This window comes from Cydia fagiglandana, chromosome 3 (assembly GCF_963556715.1).
Source record: "Cydia fagiglandana chromosome 3, ilCydFagi1.1, whole genome shotgun sequence".
Lineage (NCBI taxonomy): Eukaryota > Metazoa > Arthropoda > Insecta > Lepidoptera > Tortricidae > Cydia > Cydia fagiglandana.
In genome coordinates, this window is record NC_085934.1 from 9064522 (window position 1) to 9089104 (window position 24583).

General features: G+C 38.3%; 2 protein-coding genes across 2 annotated transcripts in view; one reads left to right on the forward strand and one right to left on the reverse strand.

The window, feature by feature from the left end:
* LOC134679969 (phosphatidate phosphatase LPIN3) overlaps positions 1-17307 on the forward strand; it is a 31811-nt gene extending 14504 nt beyond the window's left edge. Inside the window, 9 exon segments of the mRNA XM_063538923.1 lie at positions 282-474; positions 2219-2490; positions 3336-3577; positions 4577-4695; positions 5272-5420; positions 6232-6370; positions 11072-11287; positions 11804-11907; positions 14168-17307. Of these exon segments, the coding sequence (XP_063394993.1) occupies positions 282-474; positions 2219-2490; positions 3336-3577; positions 4577-4695; positions 5272-5420; positions 6232-6370; positions 11072-11287; positions 11804-11907; positions 14168-14339 (1606 nt within the window). The 3' untranslated portion in view covers positions 14340-17307.
* Positions 17308-19965: 2658 nt separating this feature from the next.
* LOC134679970 (mRNA turnover protein 4 homolog) lies at positions 19966-23163 on the reverse strand. The gene is made up of 4 exons (XM_063538924.1): positions 23035-23163; positions 22694-22938; positions 22198-22446; positions 19966-20227 (listed from the first exon to the last, which is right to left on the reverse strand). The coding sequence occupies exons 1-4, from the start codon at positions 23060-23062 to the stop codon at positions 20015-20017; spliced, it is 735 nt and encodes a 244-aa protein (XP_063394994.1). The 5' UTR covers positions 23063-23163; the 3' UTR covers positions 19966-20014.
* Between the last annotated feature and the right edge of the window lie 1420 nt (positions 23164-24583).

Below are 24583 nucleotides of genomic sequence, written 5' to 3' on the forward strand. Positions count from 1 at the left end.
CATTTACAGGATAATAATTGTATTAATAACCATTATTGATACGAACGAAAATGAAATGCACAAACGCATATTGAGATAGCCAGTCTAATATACTCACCCCATTGACTTGCCTCAGACCTTAGCCAAAATAGATTATTGTGTGTAATTTCCACTAGTTACTACCAAGTTGTTACTTGTTACCAGTGGTCACCCATCATTGCTGGCAATTGAGTTTATTGCGAGGACTCTTACGCATTTATTTCCAAGATTCCTCATATTAAAAATTGATTATTTTCTCGCAGAGGCCAAGTCGGCGTGTACGTGCGCGAGGACCAAGTGTCCCGCGCGCTGCCGTTCGAAGAGTTCTGCGCCGAGGGCGGCACGCTGGCGGCGCAGGGGCGGCTGGTGGTGCGGCTCGGCGACCGCTGGCTGTCGTGGCGCAGCGCCGGCCCGCTGCTGCTGTCGCTGCTGGCCTACAGGAGACCGCTGCCTAGCGTGAGTCATTGTCACCCTACATCTGTCTAACCCTATAGTCTGTATATTTAGGTATTTAAATTAAAGTAAACAAACAATTTGTACATTTTCGGGTAGTTATAACATTTATTGGTTAACCAACCAAATAAAACCACCTGGATCTGTCAATGGACGGCTTGACTATAACCTACATTATTTGATCATGTAATGTTTTCATCTACCCTCAACTGGCTTAAGAAGCAATTTGAAGCCAGATTTTGTTTACTTTTATTTAAATACCTAAAGATACAGAGTATAGGAATCATTGACGTATATCTCAGGACTGGCCTTACGAACAATAAGAATGGGGCCAGTACAGCGGTGTGACACCGCTACAACGCGATTGGTTGATGAGTTCGCATCACGCGCGCTATTGGTCGCAATTAGTTGCGTTAAGCTGTACGATTGGCTCGAATTCGTGAGTGACACCGCTGAACTAGTATCTTTTTAGTGCTCTTAGGGCCCGTCCTTACGAAGTAATATTATAGGTCTATGCTACGAAAGCTTATTGTCGACTACCTACTGTCAAAGTGTATAAAAATTATAACTGCACATGTTAGCGACTTGCCTTATTGTTGCTGCTGTCTTTGACTGGTGAATGTTATCAATATGTCATGTCCTTGTTCTGATCGAGTACCTACATGATATCAGAGCAATAACCCGGATTGTATATAGCTATTTACTGATGTTGCCCTTAATGTATATATAGGACCACGTAAATTTAATTAACCCCAAGGGTATCTAAGTAATGATAGTCAACATAAAGTGTCATTCTATGGAACTTGCTAACTATGTAAATAAAAGTCACTAGTAAATTCATCGTTCAGGGACAGTTTTAATATGGCGGTATGTTTACATATGTAGTTAGCAAATTCCATAGAATGACCTTTAATTTCGCAATCTCACATCCATCTTGACTTATTAAAACATTCCGAGTATCAGAACGTCTTACAAAAACGTCGAGCACTTAACACTCATTATAAAATAAATTTTACATGAAGTGACAGGTTGCGTGGGTTGAAGAGGCATACCAAAATGCTCATTAACTGCATAAATAAACGATATCTATTGTTGCGCGAGTGACCTGCTGTCATGTCCATCTGTCAATGTATAGATATAAATTTTATTACGGCCTTGCACATAGTCATTTATTCGATTTATTAGAATTAATTTTGAGGAACCGACCTGTCCACTGCATATCACACTCGAGCTCCGAGAATTCTCTAGCTGGGGATACGGGGGGTTTTGCATTGCTTTGTAAACCAAGCGCGAAATTAGTTAGGGGCTAACCAGGGCTCTCCTACAGCCCTCATAGCTTGTATGCAGTGAAGTGCAAAATATAGTGGGGCCACACAGCTGATCTGTAGTACGGCCACACAGCTGATCACAGCTGATCAGCTGTTACCCATAAATAGACATTTAATTTATAATAATCATTTGCCGCATTCCTTGGATGCATTCACGCTCCAATGAACAATAACAATGTAACTCGATTCATTACGAGAATAAAATAGAAAAATCTTTTACTAATTATTACGTATCAGTGATTCAGAACAGAGACGCAACATATGATAAACTAGTATATAAGGCACACATTTTTCCAATAAAGCATTCATTCTTTACTCCACTTTTGTGTTGTTATTATACCCCTGAACGCCCCACACTTCATGGCGACCCTGCCAGGGCGTTTTATAGAATAGATTATAATGTTACGTTTCGTGTTTAGCGCGTGCTGGAGTCGCTAGAGAAGAGCATAGAGAAGGAAGGGTCAGAGCCGCCGGCCGCGGACGCCAAGCCGCGTGGCTACTCGTGGTGGAGCTGGCGGCGCTCCAACGCTGGCGCTGAGGCTAAACGGTTAGTCATCTCTACCCTACTACTTACCGAATAGAGACTCTGTATAGAGAAGGAAGGGTCAGAGCCGCCGGCCGCGGACGCCAAGCCGCGTGGCTACTCGTGGTGGAGCTGGCGGCGCTCCAACGCTGGCGCTGAGGCTAAACGGTTAGTCATCTCTACTCTACTACTTACCGAATAGAGACTGTATAGAGAAGGAAGGGTCAGAGACGCCGGCCGCGGACGCCAAGCCGCGCGGCTACTCGTGGAGCTGGCGGCGCTCCAACAGTGGCGCTGAAGCCAAACGATCAGTTATCTTTACTCTACAACTTAACTAATAGGGACTCTACATAGAGAAGGAAGGGTCAGAGGCGCCGGCCGCGCGGCTGCTTGCGGTGGAGCTATCTGTAGCACTACGCCTTTGAATTTTCTTGTATTGTTAACTAAATTACCTTATATATAGTACTCAAATCAATAAAGAAATTTTCACCATACCACCTCGGAAAGGCTTACCTTGCACTTCAAAAACTGATAGCAAAGTTGCATTTTATTCACATGTGAGGCAAAGTAATCAAATGCAAATTTTGAGTTGTTTTCTTATGTTTGCTGGTAGAATTGACTTTTAAACAATGATTTTGGATGATAAATATCTAATAACATTCATTTAGATTTGATTTTGTTTGATATTTTACATTTAATATTTGCTTTGGGTTGGTGTGGTGAAAAGAAATTTAATTGTATGTACATTGTACAATATTGTGTAGTTTGACTGCGAATCAAAATTGTGGCGATACACATCGTAGTTTCACGTACCTAATTAAATGATGCCTTGTATGACGTATGTTTTACCAGGTGATATGTGAAATTGTGAAAAATATTTTATACTTGCATATATATATGACGTAACTGGTCTTATTAGCGCTGAACGATGTAACCGTGATAGTAATGCTAAAATATTAGACATCTATTTATGTTGACTTTCCAAATAAACAAATTCTCTCTAATCATTATAGCACGGAGCCATCTAAGGATGAATTCAAGAGTTCCAGCTACCCCGAAACAGAGTACATTAGCATGCAAATGAAAATGGAATCTGCTGAAGGAATAGTCGCCGAGGAGGTTCGACCCGACGAAAAACTAGAAACAGACGTCGAAGAGGTCAATGAACCTGCCGATCTCATAGACCCTACTCAAGACCAAGATCCAAGGGACGAGGGTCAAACCATGCTACCGGAAAACCAACCTCTCGATCAAGGTATTAAGGTCTATAATTTAATAGGCTTATGAAGATGACTCAGTAGGTTTTTTTGCACAAAAACGGCTCTTATTATAAGTCATCACCCTCCGGTCTAAAGTCCGAGTCGGTTTTTTATCGCGGCACGTGCGGTGCTCGTGGTTGGCGTGTCTATTAATGTTTTTCGCACTTTCATATTTTTGCGGTTTATTTTTATCTAAGAAAGTATCATTGTGGTTTTTGATACTTGACGTTCGTTATGCATTACTGAACCGACTTGGCGCATTGTACATTTTTTATTGATCCTTTTCGTATTACTAATCAGCATTTTATAATAATAAGTAGTTTAATAAAAAACCGGCCAAGAGCGAGTCGAACTCGCGTTCCAAAGGTTCCGTACATTACATAATTTTTAACAAAGTATTTTTTATGTGAAAGGTGTGTGATAATATATGTCTTTAAAAAACCCTTAGGGGTCCGATCAAAAACTAAGTAAAATTACGACTCACGCTTGAGTGCACATTTCTAATAGATTTTTACAGTGTTACATTTCTAAAAAAATTACTCTCCCATAGAAAACGGACCAGCCAAAATGTATGAAACAGTCAAATTTTCCGCGATTTCGGGGTTGGTTTCATAGTAAAATTTGCTCAGTATAATCCCAAAACCTCCCTGGCAACAGGAATGCAGGTGTTTTTTAGCCAGCCTGTATATGTATAGCACCTATAGTTCGTTTTTTTTAGCATTAGAAAGAACTTGTAAGAAGGTAAGCGATCTTGGCATGTCTTTTAATTGAAAACCGCTTTTTAAAAATCAATAACTATTACTTATGAAAGCAGAAGAATATAAATGATCGTATTAGATACATAATTGGTACATATTTGCCGTAACTTATTTTTAAAATGTGTTTTTCAATTAAAAGACACATCAAGATTGTTTACCTAATTTCTAATGCTAACAAAAACGAAGTCACCAACGTAAAATTGTCAACATAGTCGTGACAACATTTGTTATTTGCAGTGGAGCACCCGGAGCACGCGGAGCCCAGCTCGTCGGACTCGGAGCACGAGCAGGCGCAGCGCCCTTCGCGCAGGCACTCCACCTTCAGGAAAACGCTGCGGCTCTCTTCCGATCAGATCGTTAGCACATATTTTGTTACTTTACGTAAATCAAACATAGAAATTCACTATCATTAACGAAGTTTTTATTAGATTTGTGAGGTATTTTTATAGTACATTTTATGAAGTCAACACATCTGGGCGTCAGGACTAACTTTAGTTGTATAAAAATGTTTATTTTTAGATTGTACGTTCTAACGTGAAATGTTCTTTTGCCAGAATGAAACCTAACCTTCGTAATATGCCAGATATTGTTGTTAATTTTAATCAAAAAGTTTAGAAATAATTTTTGGGAACTAGTACTCGACTTCCATAAGCATTTAACCCACAAACCAGAGTATTCTGAACGGAAAAAAATCAAAACAAACGAAGATGTTTTAAGGAAATTGAAATCAAGTAGCACTATATGTATTAGAAGGAGTTAATGTATAAAGTGTCATTCTATGGAACTTGCTAACTATGTAAACAAAACGTCATATTGTAATTGTCAAAGAATGAATTTACTATAGTGACTTTTGTTTACATAGTTAGCAAGTTCAATAGAATGACACTTTAAATTATGCATTTATTTTAAAACGTGACATGTTCTTATATTAGAAAAAGCTGAACCTCCGCGAGGGCATGAACGAGATGGTGTTCAGCGTGACCACCGCCTACCAGGGCACCACGCGCTGCAAGTGCAACGTGTTCCGCTGGCGCTACGATGACAAGATTGTCATCTCCGATATCGACGGCACCATCACCAAGTGAGTACCAAGTATACAGGGTGGCTAAAACGTGCCATGTTCTTATATTAGAAAAAACTGAACCTCCGCGAGGGCATGAACGAGATGGTGTTCAGCGTGACCACCGCCTACCAGGGCACCACGCGCTGCAAGTGCAACGTGTTCCGCTGGCGTTACGATGACAAGATTGTCATCTCCGACATCGACGGTACCATCACCAAGTAAGTACTCAGTAGGTACAATCAGCAGCAGAAGTTGCTAAGCGGGCCAGGTGTTCAAAATGATCTTGACGCGACTTTATTGTTAAGAGAATAAGAGCGTGTCAAGGTAATTTTGAACACCCGCATAGCAACTTCTGCTGCTGACTGTATGTACGATTCACTGGAGAAAAAGGTTTGTCGGGATAGAATCAAGGCAATTTAAACATTAATATACAGTTATACATTCCACATTTAAATGGCAGCGCACAGCGCATACGTAACTGAATTAAAATTCGGCCTTTGTGTTGCCATATCCGCATATAGTTTATTTCTCACTGTACTACACAGAAAGACATGATTAATATGATCTAGTCATTTTAAGCGAAGCATAATAGCTAGCTTTGTACAGGGATCGGTCTCGCTACATACGGTCGAAATATTTTTCATGCCTCGTAACGTATTGTAGTTTACGATCACAACTCGAAATTAAGTGGATACTCATTGAGTTTAAACTGACCCAAACTTTTTCTGATTTTTGCTTATTACTTATAGACTGTTGGTTGGTTTACATGATACTGCCCTGCTATGTACTTTTGTTGCTTTTCTTGTCATTAAACTAACTTATTTTGCAGGTCTGACGTGCTGGGCCACATCTTCCCACTGGTTGGCAAGGACTGGGCGCAGTCAGGCGTGGCGCAGCTGTTCACCAAAATCAAGAACAATGGCTACCAACTGCTGTATCTATCGGCGAGAGCCATCGGACAGGCTAGGGTAAGCTTACCACCATCCATTTCATTCATACATTACATTCATAGCCTGATATATCGGAGGCAAAAAGTGTTATACAGCCGTATTAATCGAACAATGAGATACGTCAATTACTAGATATTGAAACGATTTGGATTGGATATGTCAGTGTCAAAAATGACGTTTTTGTTTCTATTTTACTATCTATTTGTTGCAACTGCAAATATCTGACATTGACTCAAGTAATTCTCACAATAATTACAATTATATCGAATAAATAATACGATAGGATTAAGATCACTTGCTTACTGTCATCATACAAATAAAATCAAAAGTAATTAGGTAATGAATATAAATACTTTACCTTTCATACCTAATTAGTCTAATTACATCACAGATACAGATAAACAATGATTTGTGTCAATGAACAATGTCATTATAATTAGGTTTTATGAAGTGATACAAAATGAAAACAAGCAGAATATCAATTTAATATCATATATCTTAATGAGTTTTGAAATGTTCTTTCATGTTGTAGGGCAATTACCATTTCATAAATTTAGTTGCTTGTCAAAATGTGTATAAACTTCTTTTTGTCAATCTCCGACATTTTGAATTTGTGATTCTTTATTGTCATTGCTGCCTCAATATCACGTTCGTCAAACTATTTAGTGTTTAATCCTTTGACCGTCGCGCTACAGCTCTATCAATTCCGATAAAATTCACGATGGCGCACCACGTACGACATACGTGGCGTTCAAAGGGTTAAATGTGACGTTCCACGGCAAAAGGTACCTTATGGCGGCTGGCGCTTACGTCGCATAGCGGCGTAATAATATTGGAGCGACGTTAATAATAGCGTAAACGCCAACCGCCATAAGGTATCTCGCAAATAAGTCTTCATGTAATCGACGTAGGTAGTTATTCAGATTCAGTACGTTTATATAGTACATTATTGTCGAGGCTCGGAAGTAGCTACTTGCAGGCTGAGGATTCGTTTTAAACGGACGACCTTGGGAGTCCGTTTAATTGAATCCGAAGCCAGCAAGTAGCCTTCCTGCCGAGTCATATATAGTGCTTTTCTCAAACATGCAATGAAATATTGATGTTATGTTCCTTATAATCATACATCGTTATCGCGGGAGCAAATACGATTTGACAATACTGAAAGATTATAAAAAACAGTCAAAAACAGAAATGACATTCGTATAGAGAAACGTTTATACCTACGACCTTAAAATGTATAATTATTTTATTGAATATCAATGCTATCTTACCTCCATACTTGACTTGATTGGTACTTAAAAAGATTACCTATTAGGTACGCAACCTTATCAGTCAATTTAGACATTTGTCAATCTTGACTGATCTTTATTTGTAACAACATAATCAAATAGAAGTTGCCTTTAAAATGCCTCGAAGGAAAATAACATGTGATGAATTTGTGGGGTTGTTTATACAGGATTATCCTGAGCTAGAGGCTCGCGATACAAATCTATTTTGCTCGAAGTGCAATATTAGTTTTTGTAAAACTAAATCTTCCGTGAAACGTCATTTTAACTCTGAAAGACACACTTCTCTCAAAAAAGATTTTAGGTTGGAACTGACAAAATTTCTAGTAAGCTGTAACATACCGTGGTCTCAAATAGAGAACATTGTATTTAAAAATTTCATTGAAGATTGTGTATCTGGAAAATTTGAAAAAACTGTTCAGGTCCCTTCAGAATGTTTGCTGAGGCAGACTTGCGTGAATGAATTATACGACAAAGAGATGGATATAATTAGAGACGAATTAAAAGACGCGTATATATATGTAAGTGTTGATGAAACCACAGATGCTATAGGTCGTCAAATCGCTAACGTTATAGTAGGTGCTATGCTTGAAGATGATGTTGGAACTCCACACATGCTGTCAAGCAAATGTTTAAATGAAACGAACAATATCAGTATAACTAATACTGTAAAAAATGCCCTGGATGATTTGTGGGGCCCTGGTCACAATAAGCATGACAAGGTGTTGTTGTTATTGACTGATGGTGTGGGGTATATGTTGAAAGCTGGCAGAAATTTGAAAACACTTTTTCCGAACATTGTCCATGTTACATGTTTAGCCCATGCTCTTAACAGAGTTGCCGATCAAGTTCGTGTTCTTTTTCCAGAAGTTAACCTATTAATTTCAAATGTAAAGAAAGTATTTCGCAAATCTCCGAAAAGAGTAAAAGCATTAAGAGAAATGTTTAATGGAATTCCTTTGCCTCCAAACCCAACAATTATTCGCTGGGGAACATGGATCGAGGCTACCACTTACTACAACAAGTATTTTGATGAAATAAAAAGCGTTATAGACACATTTCGTAATTCAGACGCACAGTGCATCGTCAAAGCAAAAAAATCTTTACTCAGTGCAAAAGTTCGAAAAGATGTAAATTTCATAGCAAAGTATCTGCAAGTAATACCAGATGCTATAAATAAACTGCAGTGCCAAAATCTATCTCTTAGTGAAAGTTTGACCATAGTACAAAATACATACAAACATATATCCAAATTAATTTTGAATAAAGATGGAAAACAGATTTTAAAAAAGTTCAAAGTGGTTTTGCAGAAAAATGCCGGATATGAAGTTATGAAAAAAATGTGTGAACTGATATCGGAGAAGGAGATAGTACTAGATTCAACGATATATCGTTCTACATTTGATTACTTCCGTCGTTTTAAAAACGCACCCATTACAACAGTAGCAGTCGAAAGATCATTTAGCCAATTAAAATGGATATTTACTGCACGACGCCGCAGATTAAGAGTAGAAAACATAGAGAAAATTTATGTCGTATATTACGAAAATCACTTAAGATCAACAAAAATTAAATAATGTTGTACAAAATAAATCATGAATATTTATTTGATATGTCGATTCCGGGTCATTATTTACTAACAGAGTGTAAAGCAAGATTTATGAACATTATGCAACAAAAACTTCGTGCTATGTATGATGAACTTCTTGGAGGCTTATAATGTGTAGGCAGAAAGGTCTGTTTTTACTAAACGGGCAGTCTGTTTTACCACTTCTTTAATAAATTTATATTTGCTCCCGCGATAACGATGTATGCTTATAATAGGCTGCGAAGTATGACGTTTTAGGTGCGGCTAGGACAAAAGGTATTTAATGGAATTTCATACAAATCTTGCAGGCCTAGGCCGGCAAAGTCCTCTTTTTTAATTTTCATTTCACAGATATTTGTGACACAGCATCGTGGCATTCATCCATAAAAAAAAACTAGAGGCAGTATTGGCTTTATGGTTCGTAATGACACTGCCACTACGCCTATAAAAAAAAAACAAAAAACAATGTTTGCTATAATTTGCAGTTTTATTTGTATAAAATCAACATGAACTTAATAAATAATACATTATTAACCAAATTTTATAATTTTAAATTATAAATTTAACTACACAAATAAAAACATTTAAAATATTTCATCTAAACGTTAGCGGTAAAAAGGACTACTCAAACACGCGTAATTATTTTTTTTTAATTGTTATGGAGGTAAAGTTGAAAAATTTTCATTCTGTTTTATTGGATTTATGGTGCGTTGTTGATTTTTTTACTTTAATATGAGTTCCGACGAAATAATGAAATTAATATTAATTGTAATCGTAGGTGTTGGAATTGGCAGCGTAAGCAGAATTAATTTTAAATAACTTGCTGCCTCTGCCGCCAAGTCAAAGACGAAGTATGTATATGGTTGCTTATGGCAATTTTATTATTTGATAAACTAAGAAAAATGGCTTACAGTTTATTAGAAACAGTTTTGTGGCATATTTTAAATGAATGTAACTACAAATTCGTCAACACTGTGGAAATTATACTTATTTACTCCATGCATAAAGGAACGACGTATGTGAAACATGATATCAATATGAAAGACTATGTAAACTTATGTGACGAAAACGACAGTCAGACGGATACAAGGCGAAAAAAATCAAAGATACATGAAAATATACGGGTAGTAAAAATACACGACTCGTCTAAAACATACGCGTGATAATGATATAGGTACGTGTTGGTTATATTTTGGGTGTAGTTTACTTTTAGTTTTTTCTATAAATAAAAATTGGGTTTCGTGGATTTTTTATTTTATTTATTTCATTGCATGTTTGAGAAAAGCACTATACATACCTCGGCGGGAAATGGGGTTGCCCGCTCTCAGACCTATCCGGCCTCGCTTCGCTCGGCCGTCTATATGTCTTCGGCCGGCAACCCCTTTTGTCCCGGCCTCTGTAGTAATGTACTATTTCTCAAAAATGGTGCAAGAAATAGAAATATCATAGAAATATTTTACAAAAACAAAGTTCTTACGTATATATTTTCACAGAAAAAAGCCCTTGCCGCCTTTTTATTTTTTTAATAAAAAAAATAGAAGTGTATTTTTCTGCCGAAAATACCCCAACCTATTTGAGACAACTAAATAGTCGCGGTACTAATCATCTGTTTGGCTGTTTAATGGGCCTGTGCCGTCATTTGATATGGTCATTTCAACTTTTAAAAAGTTTGGAACTCGACAAATAATGGAATTTGTATGCAACATTGCAGTCCCAAAATCGAGACTGCAATGTTTTTAACTTTTTAATTTTTGACTGACCATAAACTACGCGCTTCGCGACCATATTTTTAAACGGCAAAGTCGACTTTGCCGTCCATTTTTGAGAAAAATATATTTTGTGCAGGTAACGCGCGAGTACCTGCGCTCGATCCGTCAAGGCGAAACATGCCTACCAGACGGGCCCCTCCTGCTGAACCCCACGTCGCTGCTGCGCGCCTTCCACCGCGAGGTGATCGAGAAGAAGCCGGAGGAGTTCAAGATCCAGTGCCTCGCCGACATCAAGGCGCTCTTCCCGCAGGGCTCCAACCCCTTCTACGCCGGCTACGGGAACAGGGTCAACGTAAATATCACACCTTACTTATCTGACTATCTTTTTATGTCATATACACGGTGGCTAAAAATTACTGCATTCCTGTTACCAAGGAGGTTTTGGGATTATACGGAGCAACTTTTACTATGGGAACAACCCCGAAATTGCGATTAAAAATGTACCTTCCCATAGAAAATGGACTAGCTAAAATTTATGAAACTGACAAATTTTTTTTCGCTATTTTTTTGCGGGTTTTCCGTAGTAGAAGTTGCTCAGTATAATCCCAAACCCTGGCAACGGGAATGCAGTTATTGTTTTGCCATCCTGTATAAATTTTACACAAAGCATTTTTCTTTTCTTCATTACTATAAGTTTGACCCCTTTAGACGTGGGTTTCATGGGCCATTCATTATACACCTAACTAACCAAGTAGATGATTCTCTGGTTACATGTAGTTTGATTTAAGGCAGTAGCTTATTAGTCTTCAAGTTGTATTTACTTTTTTCATATTTCATACCAATAATATTAATGTTTTGCATGTTTTAGGACGTATGCGCGTACCAGGCCGTCGGTATCCCTATCGTGAGAATATTCACCATCAACTACAAAGGAGAGCTCAAACACGAGCTGACGCAGACATTCCAATCGACGTAAGTACCTCGAAACCTAACAGACCCTACAAAATCGCATTCATCACGGCCGTATGGCTTTCTTCTCTTACACATGGTGGGAGGCGAATACTAAGGCTTTGACAATGTGCAAGGCGCGGCTCTGTCTAGTCACTCACACAGCTCACCATTCAATAACACTCCGTACTTCCACATGGTAATAAAGAAGTATATTTTTATTTCAGCTACAACGTGCAAAGTGACATGGTCGATGATTTCTTCCCGCCACAAAAATGCGATAAAGTTGTAATAAGCTAGCCCAAACTCGAATAACCTTAGTTAAAGTAAATAGTGGCGCACAAGCAACGCAATGGTAAGCCGTATGGCATGACGTAAGGGCTTGGCACCGCCGGCGCACCTCATCTCCATACGAAATACTTCCTAATGTCATAATACCGTCCAATCAATGGGGTACGCCTCGACATTAATCTTTGACATATTGCAGAATGATAATATAGGGTATTTCAGCAATATATACTCTACTTTATCAAACTGTAAAATATCAAGGACTATAATCAGGGTGTGCACTTCTAGTTGATTGGAGTAAAAATCAATAACTCCATCGCTCGTACTGACCAATAACAAAAGTTATCATCGACAAGTCATCTGTTCTGTCTCGTTTCTGTCTTCAAACAGCATAATTGTCACTCATGTGTGAAAATACGTATACAAAAATTATGTATTTTTATCTCATTCAAGTACAACATAACTAAACTATTTATAAAAGGTTTAAATATGCTGTAAAATGCGCTTCAATAATAAAAAGAAAAAATAACAATAGCTTTAACCTACAGGTGTACTGATAATGTATGTACTTTGAGTCATTTTTTTTTACTAATCAAGTTAGCACACATGTGAGAACTAATTATTTATCAACCACCATTTGATCTCAAAATCTTAAAACATCTAAACATACACTTTCTGTCTCCCTTCTGTGTCTGTCTTCGGTGATGGGGTTCAAATTTTGTTATGGTATCACTAATTCACAAAAATAATGACACGAACAGTATGGTTTCGGTGTCAATTTAATTTTTATGTTCCTGATAATCAATACGAAAAAATAAAATGGATACATTAACAACAATTTTTTTTTGAACACTACTCAAAAGGCATACTCATTATTGGACATTCATTGTCTGTTTCAGACAATATGGTATTCATTTCTGATCGGCTGAATCTGTGTTCCACCTAAATGTTCCACATTGGTAATATCAGCTAAACGTGTTTTCAGTGCCGTGAATACTTCATGCGTCATAAAGCCCATTGTGTTGTCAGTTTGAATTGTAGAAATAGTTAATGGGTACTAAATCATCGTCGTTTATGTGGGGAAAAAATACACCTACCTCGTTTGACCGATGTAGAAAACTATGTTTAGCTACATTTGAAATATTGCAATGTCCGATGCCAGTTTTGTAATAGTATAACAGCATATGGAAGCAATAAAATTAGCATGAAAATTGAACCTTCTTCCAACAGTGTTTTGCGTGAAATTGCTATCTTCTTTCAAATCTTTGTTGCCGAAAATTACATTTGACTACGGAAATATGACGGCAAACATGAACTTTTCAATTTGACTTGCTTTTTTTCAGGTATATCAATTACAGTATCACAAATAAATATAATAATTTTTCTATCCTATTCTCAATATGTTAAGCTCGCAAGCAACTGTTGGGCGATTACCTCTAGCCTGTTTTATGTTTCAGAATTTCCTTGTCTATCTATTATAAATCTTGCCAGTCTTACGTTTGCATTAGAATCCCCGCAATCTATTACATTTTATTTAGTCATGAATCTATAATTCTCTATCAATCTCACGAACATGACGGCATGCAAAACTTAATTCAAGGTAGCAATTTTCATTGAATCCTCGGCATAAAACAAAGATTTTTTCCTTTCTCCACTTTAGCGTAACTTGCGCAGTAGTCAAAGGGATCTATAGTTTTTTCCTATTTTCGGGACGGGGGCTCTAAGTTGTGTATTAAGAGTACTTTATCATAGCTAGGAGCCATATAGAATCCATAGTAGAAAAAGTGTAAAGCCTAAGAAATTGTGTCTCGAATTTAACAGCTGGCTCTGGTTCTCTAAAGTTGATTTGCAATTTAGTTACCACAAAACGAGTGGAGTTCGGCTGTCAAACTCAGGGCCCGATTTCTTGCTAAACCGCACCATTCTTCCACGAACAATCTCCTTTTTCAACCTCTTTGTTACCAGGTAAGTGAACCAGTATATTTGTATGTGGCAGGTACTCCCACATGTCGGTGCTCGTGGACCAGGTGTTCCCGCCGTCGCTGTGCGAGCCGAGCGACGAGTTCTCGCAGACGGTGTTCTGGCGCGAGCCGCTGCCCGCGCTCGACGTGCCGCTGCCCGCCCTGCCCGCGCCCGCGCCGCCCAAACCTGCGCCCAAAACTAACTAGTCGCCTCACTACACTAGAAATGCCTCTTAACCTTTTGGACGCCAGACGGCGAAGGAATATGCCCGGCCCCGGACACCAGTGCCCTGTTTATCAAAAGCTTGTAACTTGTAATACATGTGGAAGTTCCTTTTTGACAACTTTTGTTAGAAAGGGACTTCCACTTGTATTTCAAGTTACAATCTTTTGATAAACAGGGCACAGCCGTTCGATTATTTAAGCGAAATTGAACTTAATGGAGTCCCGCGTAAATTTTCGAACCAAAACTTTAATATACTTTAAAAATCTACTTCAATATTAAATGCAGTCTTATTCGTTTTGGGATTAAATAATGTCTTAATTATTCCTCAGCCTAGGAAAACTGCATTTTAACCTTTTGAATACCAACATTTTACTTACTCGCCAAGAGACACAACCCAATATAAACTTAGTAAAGTATTATGGTTACTTTGACAGCATACGCCATAACAAATATATACGTTCTTGGCGACTACTTTAGACGTTTTTGGCGTCCAAAAGGTCAAACTTTAAAGGTGAATAAGGGAATGCACCAAGCTCTGTCGTCATACACCATTTTTAAGCGATCACGATTTAAAATCTAAGGTTGACTATTATTTGTCTAAGTAGTGTGATTTCATGATCATTTTATTGCGCCTTTATGACGCTTAACTATCTACATATGTAACTAGGCTTGATATGTCAAAAATTTTTGGGCTAATTTGCGTTTCGGGAAGTTAAGGTGCTATGATTTAAAATTTTATTAGGAAATTTTATTAAATCTAATTATGTCTTGTGATTGCTACACACTTCGCTGCGTTTGCCTAAATATTCGTGATGACAATCTTTCATTCGAAGAACACAAAATATATACGATAGAGATGGATTTACGTAATTACGGCGAAGTATATAGGCGCCATACGTCAGAATTCACTTGACCGTGTTTGCCCAAATATATGTGTTGAATCTCTTTCCTACGCGTTGCCAAAAGAAAGAGAAGACGCTGATATTACGCAAATACAAAAAAGCGAGTTCGACCTAAAGTATCGGTTCGATCAATAAATTCCGGTACCTATAGATTAGTTCTAAAATAAAAATTGTATTTCAGAGCCATGATATCGGAATAAAACTTTGGTCGAGTCAATGCTATAGGTAATGCAATGTGGATTAGTGGAAATAACCTCTAAGTGTCCTCACATGCAATGCAGCACTTTGAGATTAGCCTTGCGTCAGGCCGTGGACGTCGATAGGTCATTGAGTGACTTATCAACGTTAGATATACGCTATAACACGATGTGTGATCAATCGACGCAAAGAAAAACACGACACTTATAACATTATCAAAGATTATCGGTACAAAAATCGCTGAGATTATAATGTTCTATTTATTTCTAATAATGACATTTATATAACTTATTATAGGCCAATTTATTTTGAAATATTTATTTGCCAATGGCAGCACAATTAACAAAAGATATATCAAAGAACTAAGATAATAAAGACTCTCAACCTCCGTGCGAAACTTATGGGACTGAGTAGAACACGTAAAGTACATCTAAGTGAAAATCATTATAGAAACTCAATTTCGTATGAATATTGACAGTCTTTATTATTTAATGTCGCTGACATGACTTTTGAAAGTAGTTTTTGATATCTGCTGTTGACTGTAGGTACAGAAATTACTTCTAAAAAAACGGAGGTAAACGAACTTAATTTTGATTTTTGTGTATCAATACGACTGAGTTAGAAACTTACCGATTGCGATAATCTATCATGGTGCAACTGCTAAGTTATAATTGTTGTAAAATACCCCACGACATAGTTTCATAAGACATCAGACTAACAATTTAAAACTGAAAACACGATTAGTTAATTATGTTTGACTACTGCGTTCTTAAATGCTGTGATACAACGTGATCTCGAGTTCGTGACGCCAGTACGCGGTTCGCGAGTGATGCGGTCACCTGCCGGCCTAGCCAAGGTGACAATCGCTATCGCTTCGACGACGAAACGCTTTGTGTCTCTCTATCACTCTTCCATATTAGTGCGACAGTGACAGTAGCGTTTCGATCGCTACGGAGCGTAAGCGATCGGCATGTTGGCTACGCGGCCTGAGTAGCTTAATTCTGCTAGAATATTAAATCCCGGCTTGTTCAGTGGCATCCGTTGCTTGCAGTCGCTGCTACTAATTAATAACGATAGCTTTTATAAATAGGTTCACTTGTAACAGATACCAGAGCTGTAGTCTTTAGTAAAGAACGTACGATATGCTTTCATATTCAATAGTGCATCTATAGACACGTAATTTTAGTTTAAAATATAATTTACAAAGACTGGTATGGTTCCATGGTTGAATGTAACGTATCATGAATTTGTAGATTTAAGTCTAGGGTCATGTCATGTCATGTCATGAGTTTTGGTTTGCTGATCGTTGTATGCTGTGATGTCGTCGACTGATGAAGCTATGCTTTATTTTTGTACTGTGATTACTTATTTGTATGTATGATTAAGTTTTCTTGTTTAGATTACACACTCAAAACATCCATAACAAATGCCAGGGCATAGCCCTTTTATGATTTGTATTTGACGTTTTATAGATAATTATTAGTTATTATTTTTTGTACTGTACTATTACAGAGTGTAAAGTTATGAAGAGAAAGAAAGTCAAAGTAGGTACTCGTGTCGTAAAAATAGCAAATAGCTAGTTGGTGTTATCGCCGCACTTGTTTTGCCCATCTATATGTATATCTCCTATGAATTGCATGCGGTGACACCAACATTAGTGAAACTGCTAGTCAGATGCCACGAATTTTAATTTGACTTACGACTATTATAACTACTCTCTTCCTATCATAAGTTCATGAAAATTGTTTTATAATATTTTGTCTGATTAGAATTTGGTATTTTTCTTTTAAATTAAATAGATAATTTATTGTTGTTTCTGTGATTATTTTAATAAACATTTTAGTATAAATATAGTGTTTTATTTTGAATCAGAGTTTGGGTTTGAGGAAAATCATGTAAAATGTAATGTGGCACTATAAGCTCTATATACATCTATTTTTGTCAGTACCTATTGAACATTAAAATATATTTTGGTGGTAACAACCGAGAATAAAAATTCCCACTAGTTATACCAATAAAGTGAGCACTGGGTACCTATATAACGAAATTTCCCTCACTCAACACTAATAAGGTAGAAAAACAAGTTTGGGGATTCCTGTATTCTGCATTTTCGAGCTAAGGAAGCGGGTATTAGGCATGCCACCCAGCCCAGTGAACGAATATTCCTTCACTGATAAATAAATAAATATTATAGGACATTCTTACACAGATTGACTAAGTCCCACAGTAAGCTCACCACTGATGCCACCATAAAAGCGCGGGGGTGAAAGAGAGTAGCGCAAGTGCTCATTTAGACGGTGCGAGAACTCGCATGCGAGTTTCAAATATTACATTGCGGTACCTATTTGATTGGTCGGCTGAATTGTATGTAACCAATAGTCCGCAATGTAAACTAAAATCGCCCTTATGCACCCTACGATTCTTCGGAGCTCAAGTGCAGAGGTAGATACATATTAACGGTGTATTCCCATTTGTCATCGTCTCACGTGAGTCACGTGACTGATTTATATGAAGCGCCTAATATTACCATCAGTGCCCGTGGGGCCAAATGGGAATACACCATAGCTTATATGCTTCGCGAGCATAAACTTCTTCAGGCATAATTTCCATAGACGACATTTTTCTTTATACACCACGTTAACACGTACGTGGTAGATACAGACTACGTTGTATGGCAGTGCGATGCATAATTTACCGCGGCGTGCTCTTGGCTCCGCCCCAATTTATTCATGGAGCTGAACTTGGCAACATCGACTCGCTAAAACTTTAATTTGATGACGCAAGAGGGCAGACTTCGCTAGCGACATACCATTGACCATTCCTAATCTTATTCCAATGGTATAAGGTTGAGCTTTACTTATGTCAATTATGTCATCTTATATGACCTTCAGTTAATGAAAAAATCGTACCCGCCGCTGTACTATGCCATAATAGACCGGGAGATAGTGACACATTTTACTGGGTCATTTGTACCAGTATGGCGGTTCGTCAGGGGTCTAAGCATGTAATGAAGGAAAGAAAAATGATGGTCATAGCGCTGGTACCGGCGGCCCAATCGCGTGGGCGTTAGTCGAACGTGTCGGGTAAAATACGAGTGTCGAACGATTTGTACCACAAAAATCCTCGTATTATTCGATAGTCCATAAAAAAGAAGTAGATGGTAGCGTAATGCCATACTTCTCCGGTGTGGCTTACAGCCCGCCATACTGAGGCGAACACGTTAATTAAAAAAAAACAATTCAATCATTTGTGCCAAGCTAATTTTTGCACAGGTGATCATCGTCGAGCAGCCATTCATGGACATCACCATGCCATACTTTTCGGATGGTTCCAAATGGCCGCCATACCGCCGCAAAGGAGTTAATTTTTTTTATAGCTAAACGATTTGTACCATCTTGTAATTTTTTTTCAAGACTTTCTGTGTGATCATAAATGGAAATCTCATAATGCCATACCTGTAGGAGGTGGCAAATGTGTACAATAATTTTTTTTTTATTTCAAGTATGGTGCCCCTTTTTCCCCCTATTAGAAGTATGGCAAATATAATAATGGTCACATTGCATCATACAATTTCCAAAAATCCAAATGCCATACTGGTACAAATCGTCAAAAAATTGTTTTTTGTTTAAGTCTTGGCTTAAGTCTCACAGTCGTCCGCCCCGTAGTTATAAACTGAAATATTTTTTTTTAGGTATAATTGTATCCAAACAAACAGAATATGATGATGCCATGCTGTAAAAAATTATTTTACGTATACATAGTCGTATTTTTGAAACGTGTCGGTTAAATAAGTTTTTCAAGTATGGCAGTACTTTTTCCCCCTACTATAAGTATGGCAATTATAATAACGGTCACATTTTATCAAATACTTTCCAAAAATTTAAATGCAATACTGGTACAAATCGTTTAGCTATAAAAAAAAATTAACTCCTTTGCGGCGGTATGGCGGCCATTTGGAACCATCCGAAAAGTATGGCATGGTGATGTCCATGAATGGCTGCTCGACGATGATCACCTGTGCAAAAATTAGCTTGGCACAAATGATTGAATTGTTTTTTTTTTAAATTAACGTGTTCGCCTCAGTATGGCGGGCTGTAAGCCACACCGGAGAAGTATGGCATTACGCTACCGTCTACTTCTTTTTTATGGACTATCGAATAATACGAGGATTTTTGTGGTACAAATCGTTCGACACTCGTATTTTACCCGACACGTTCGACTAACGCCCACGCGATTGGGCCGCCGGTCCCAGCGCTATGACCATCATTTTTTTTCCTTCATTACATGCTTAGACCCCTGACGAACCGCCATACTGGTACAAATGACCCAGTAAAATGTGTCACTATCTCCCGGTCTATAATCTTTTACTAGTCACGCGGAGCCGTACAGCGCCCTATACCAGCTGTTAAATTAGAGGCACGAATAATCTTTCTGTTAGCACCTTTTTACATTTCGCCTTTTATACAAGAAGTATTGGGGTAGGAATTTAAAATAACAAAGATCTTAATAATAACTAGGTGTATATTGGAAAAACCAACCAGGTTCTTAAGAAATATTTATGTTTCATCCTCTTCCATGTCCTCATTTTCATTCCCATCTTCCTCCTTATCATCTTCTTCGTTGTCACTAAGACCGTCAATATCTTTGTGGAATCCCTTGCCTTTGGACCAATGGCACTTTATTGTGACTTTAAATTCCGCTATTTGCTTACCAAGTAGCTTCAATATACTGGCCTGTTCTGGCGTTAGGACGGCGCCTTTTTTGCAAACCTGGAAAATAATACATGGGCTTACAGAATATACAAAGTTTTTGACCGGGTGCTTACTGATATCTATAGCTGACTTTACTGTGAAGGTATTAAAGTGCATGCAAAGAGAATAGAGCGTATAGAAGTGGATTGTCAAAGTAAATTATGTAGCCACTAAAGGTCATTGGGCGTTTTTGACCCGCTTTATGAATTTTCGCGTACAGAGACCAAACTAGTTTTAAAAAAGATAATTTAATCTCACTTTTCTAAATATGTAATTATTTTTTATGTATCACCCGGCAGAAAAAAGTTATTCAACAGTACAAGATAGCGTAATTAATGTTTTTACTTTCAGCATCGTGCAAAAGTGTGGTCCGTGCAGCATGATAAACGTTTTATAGCACAATGGCAAATGAAATGTTGTCAATTGCGGCTGTTGCCGGGGTGGTCTCCTCTGCAGTTTTTGCAGGTGGCCTTCGAATTCTGGTCTACAGGTCGCGTGCATTGGCTGGCCCAGTGTGGTTCGGCGCAGCGAGCGCAAGCGAGCTGTCTGTGACATCCTTGTGATGAGTGCTGGAAGCCCTGGCAGCGGTGACATTGCGCGGGCCCCTTCTTTCCGCGCCATGCCTCCACCTTGACACTCCTCATGTGGAGAAGCTCCGACATCCCGTAGATGCCCATGTGCAGCCCCAGCCCCCTCTTGCGTCTATCCGTTTGGCGTATTTGGGGTGGCCCAGCTTCTCCAGGAGTTTCTTGATATCTTCAATCGGTGTGAAGGAGGGGAGACCCCTGCGGTACTCCGCCTCGGAGCGGGGCTCGAAGAGTATCCCAGCCCCCAGCGGTGTGGTGAATGGTGACTCCCCCTTTATTTCGCGCCTGCTGCCTTTTTAGACGAATTAACAATTTATTTTGATCAAGCAGAATAAAAATATTGTTCTTTTTTATAACTGGATTTTATTTTTGTTCCTCTTGATATTAAACAATATAACAACAGCAACGCAATATAACAGCAGCTATTCAAAGTATTTTTGATATAATTCCAATAGTTCTGACTGAATTCATTGCAAAAATGCCAAAAAATAAAAATGATAAGTAACCATTTTTATTTTTTTCTCAATTCTCCCATGGCTTGCAAGAATGCGACTCATACCACTGTGTAGCAGATACATTTACCTACATACCTAGCCCTATTTCGTTTGTGTACGCTGTGGGTCATATGTCCGAACAAAATGCCCAATGACCTTTACTGCCATCTTTCGACAGAACATAAAACTGCTAGAACACCATTTGACTTTGATCCTTATTCTTTCTCTGAATGACACTTTACGCGGAACTCTGTTAAGTTCAATTTCGCTTAAATAATCGCGATAGCCTAGCCTACGTCAAATCATGGGATTAGTTGTCAAGCGGACCCCAGGTTCTCATGAGCTGTGGCGAAATGCCGGGATAACGCGAGGAAGAAGAAGGAGAATCGCGATCGCCTAGCCTCCAGGGGCATGGCATATTCCTTCACCGTCTGACGATCAAAAGGTTAAAAAGGGAGTTGCAAGAAAGCTGTGCAGACCCTAGCCTCAGGGCTTCGTTATTTAAAAAAAAACCATCAAGAGAATGGCCTAAAAAATTCCACATAATATGTAGGGGAAAACAGCAAGACAGCTGAATAGACATACAAAAATATATTTGCTGGAACAGACATATTTGGTTTGCGCTTCATGCTCACTCAGTAATGTAATAATGTAATAATCCTTTATTTCAGACAGTAAATTGCATTATTTTCTACAGTTCTTGCGTTTTCTTTTTCTGTCTGTGTGCCATTTATTGGCAAAAGGCCTCCTCCAACCTTCTCCATTCCTCTCTATCCTTGGCAACTCTCGTCCATGTGGTTCCTGCTGTGGCTTTGATGTCATCCACCCATCTTCTAAATGGTCTACCTCTTTTCCTTTTCTTACTCAGTAAACTAATCTAAATTACTAAATTAATAGACTAGCATACCTGATATTCCTTAATAAGAGTAACAACGCCTCTCTCAAGGGTGGTAGGCAGTCCTAGTTTCCTCAAATGGGGCTCAATGGTGTGAGAGAAATCTTCCAGGGGCCCCTGGGGCAGAATGACATCTTCGGTGGCTACAAAGCCTGACCGCGCATACTCGGACTCACTGAAGTCATTGAACCACTGCAGTACATCTACCACATCTCTGTTCGTCATTAGGAGGCCACATTGGCCTTTTATTTTTTTTGATAGCTGCAAATACAGAACTCATTAATATCCTCATAAGTCTCAGGAGTAATTTTAGCAGTTTTGAATTTAGAACCTTTTCTTATTCCAATATAGTACGAAATTAAAATTAAACTTGTCCTTTTTAAAGGGCATCGGGACTAAGAAGCATATACTTTTATTAAGACATCATAATTTAATTTGCTAATTTTGTTTTTGTATCAGTTTGGTGCACTTCTATGAAAAAAAAAAATGATACACATAAAAAACTTACCAAATTTAACTGATCTTCAACTTCATCACTTTTAGTTCTACCAAGAGCTATTGCCATGACTTTGTTTTTACCGAAAAAGAATCTAGAGTCCTTCCATTCGTGGCGTAAATCCTTGAGTTTGGCATTTCTCATGTTATCCACAGTAAACAGAAATATGTGCTCATATTTAGTCAAGCAATTTCTTATTTCTTCTATTGTTTTCTGTTTTAGCTGAAGTCCTTTCTTGTTTGTTTTTGTAAGGGACACTGTAAAGTTAACGAAAGTATAATTTATTATTTACTGGAATCCAAACAATTGCAGGTCGCTAACAGGCAAGAAATAAACAGACAATTAACAATTACCTTTTTTATCTCTTTTGGATTTCGGCATTTTATTGTAGACAACGGGTTATCTAGCAAATTTACACCACGTTTTAGAGAATCACTTCGGAAAGATAGAAAACGCACGTGGTAAACAATATATCTGTCGTATGACATTTGACACTGACAAAATAATGACAACCGGCGAGTGTATTTTTCTTCTTCAGAATACTTTATTAGATGACGATATGACGAGTATGACAAAGATGAGCTACCACGAATTTAGATATTCCATAATGGTCTATCTGCGTTCCTGTAAACTCAAACGAAAGAAAGAGATGGACATGCCTTTGACCAGGAGGCTTTTCTAAGCGGTTATATATATAGCCCAGGTCTAGGCTATATATATAACCGCGAAAATCGAAGGTCGCAAATTCCGGCATCTTTCTCTGTTACACTAAATTACTCCTTCATTGGAGTAAAAGAGAAAGATCCCGAGGTATTTAGGGTGGTATTCCATCTGTCCAATATATTGGTCCAATGTGTATTATATTGCGTCTCACATTTTTTTTCCTAAGGAGAGAATGAGACGGACTGACATTGGACAAAGAAACTGGATAGATGGAATACCCTTAGAGACAGATCTATGCAGCCCACCTGGATTGATCCAATATATATGCCTCTCTTTCTACTAACTACGGTTATTATAGCCGTAACACACTACCACACCGCACCGCGACCTTGGTGCGCCGCACTCATAAGTAAGAGCGAGAAAAAGATACCTGTTTCATGACCTAATCAGATTCGGTGGAAAATTGTCCCGTGTGTTTATTGGTTTAAACCATAGACAATATAATATGGCAAAGTATAGCCTGGGGGCCTACCGCAAAAACCGAAATTCGCAAATTTTTGGGATCTGAAAAGCCCCCTCCAGACTATGTGCGTGAATCGCGCCGCGACGTCGCGGAGCGAACATATCACGAAGTTGACGTATGACTCCACACTCGCACACTTCACGGCGATTTCGCAGTTTGGTTTGCGGCAAGATGGCGGAAAAGCATCAGCTGATCGAGTTTAACTGTTAGTTATCTATGGCATCATACGTGATTTAGCTGTTTTTCCATTTTGATTTCTTGTGAAACCGTAAAATATAGCTGCTTAATGTAATATAATCATAATATAATTAATATTTATCTGGCCACAGAAGAGCCATAATAGTGTGTAATGTGGAGTCTTGCAAGTTCGCGCTTCGCGTCTCCTTTGACGCGGGCCGAAATACCGACAAAAAACGGAGAACAAGGCGCGAAGACGTGAACAATCTGCGAAATCGACGCCACACTTGCGTTCGCGGCTTCGCCCGCGATTCACGCGCATAGTCTGGAGGAAGCTAAAGAATGTCCAATGTCAGTCCGTCTCATTCTCTCATTAAGAAAAAAAATGTGACACGCAATATAATACACATTGGACCAATATATTGGACAGATGGAATACCACCCTAAATACCAATCAAATTTTATTCATAAATCTATTATTTTGTATACCTTCAAGTTTTGTTATACATTACTTATTTCTAAATTAGTTTTTCTCCTGT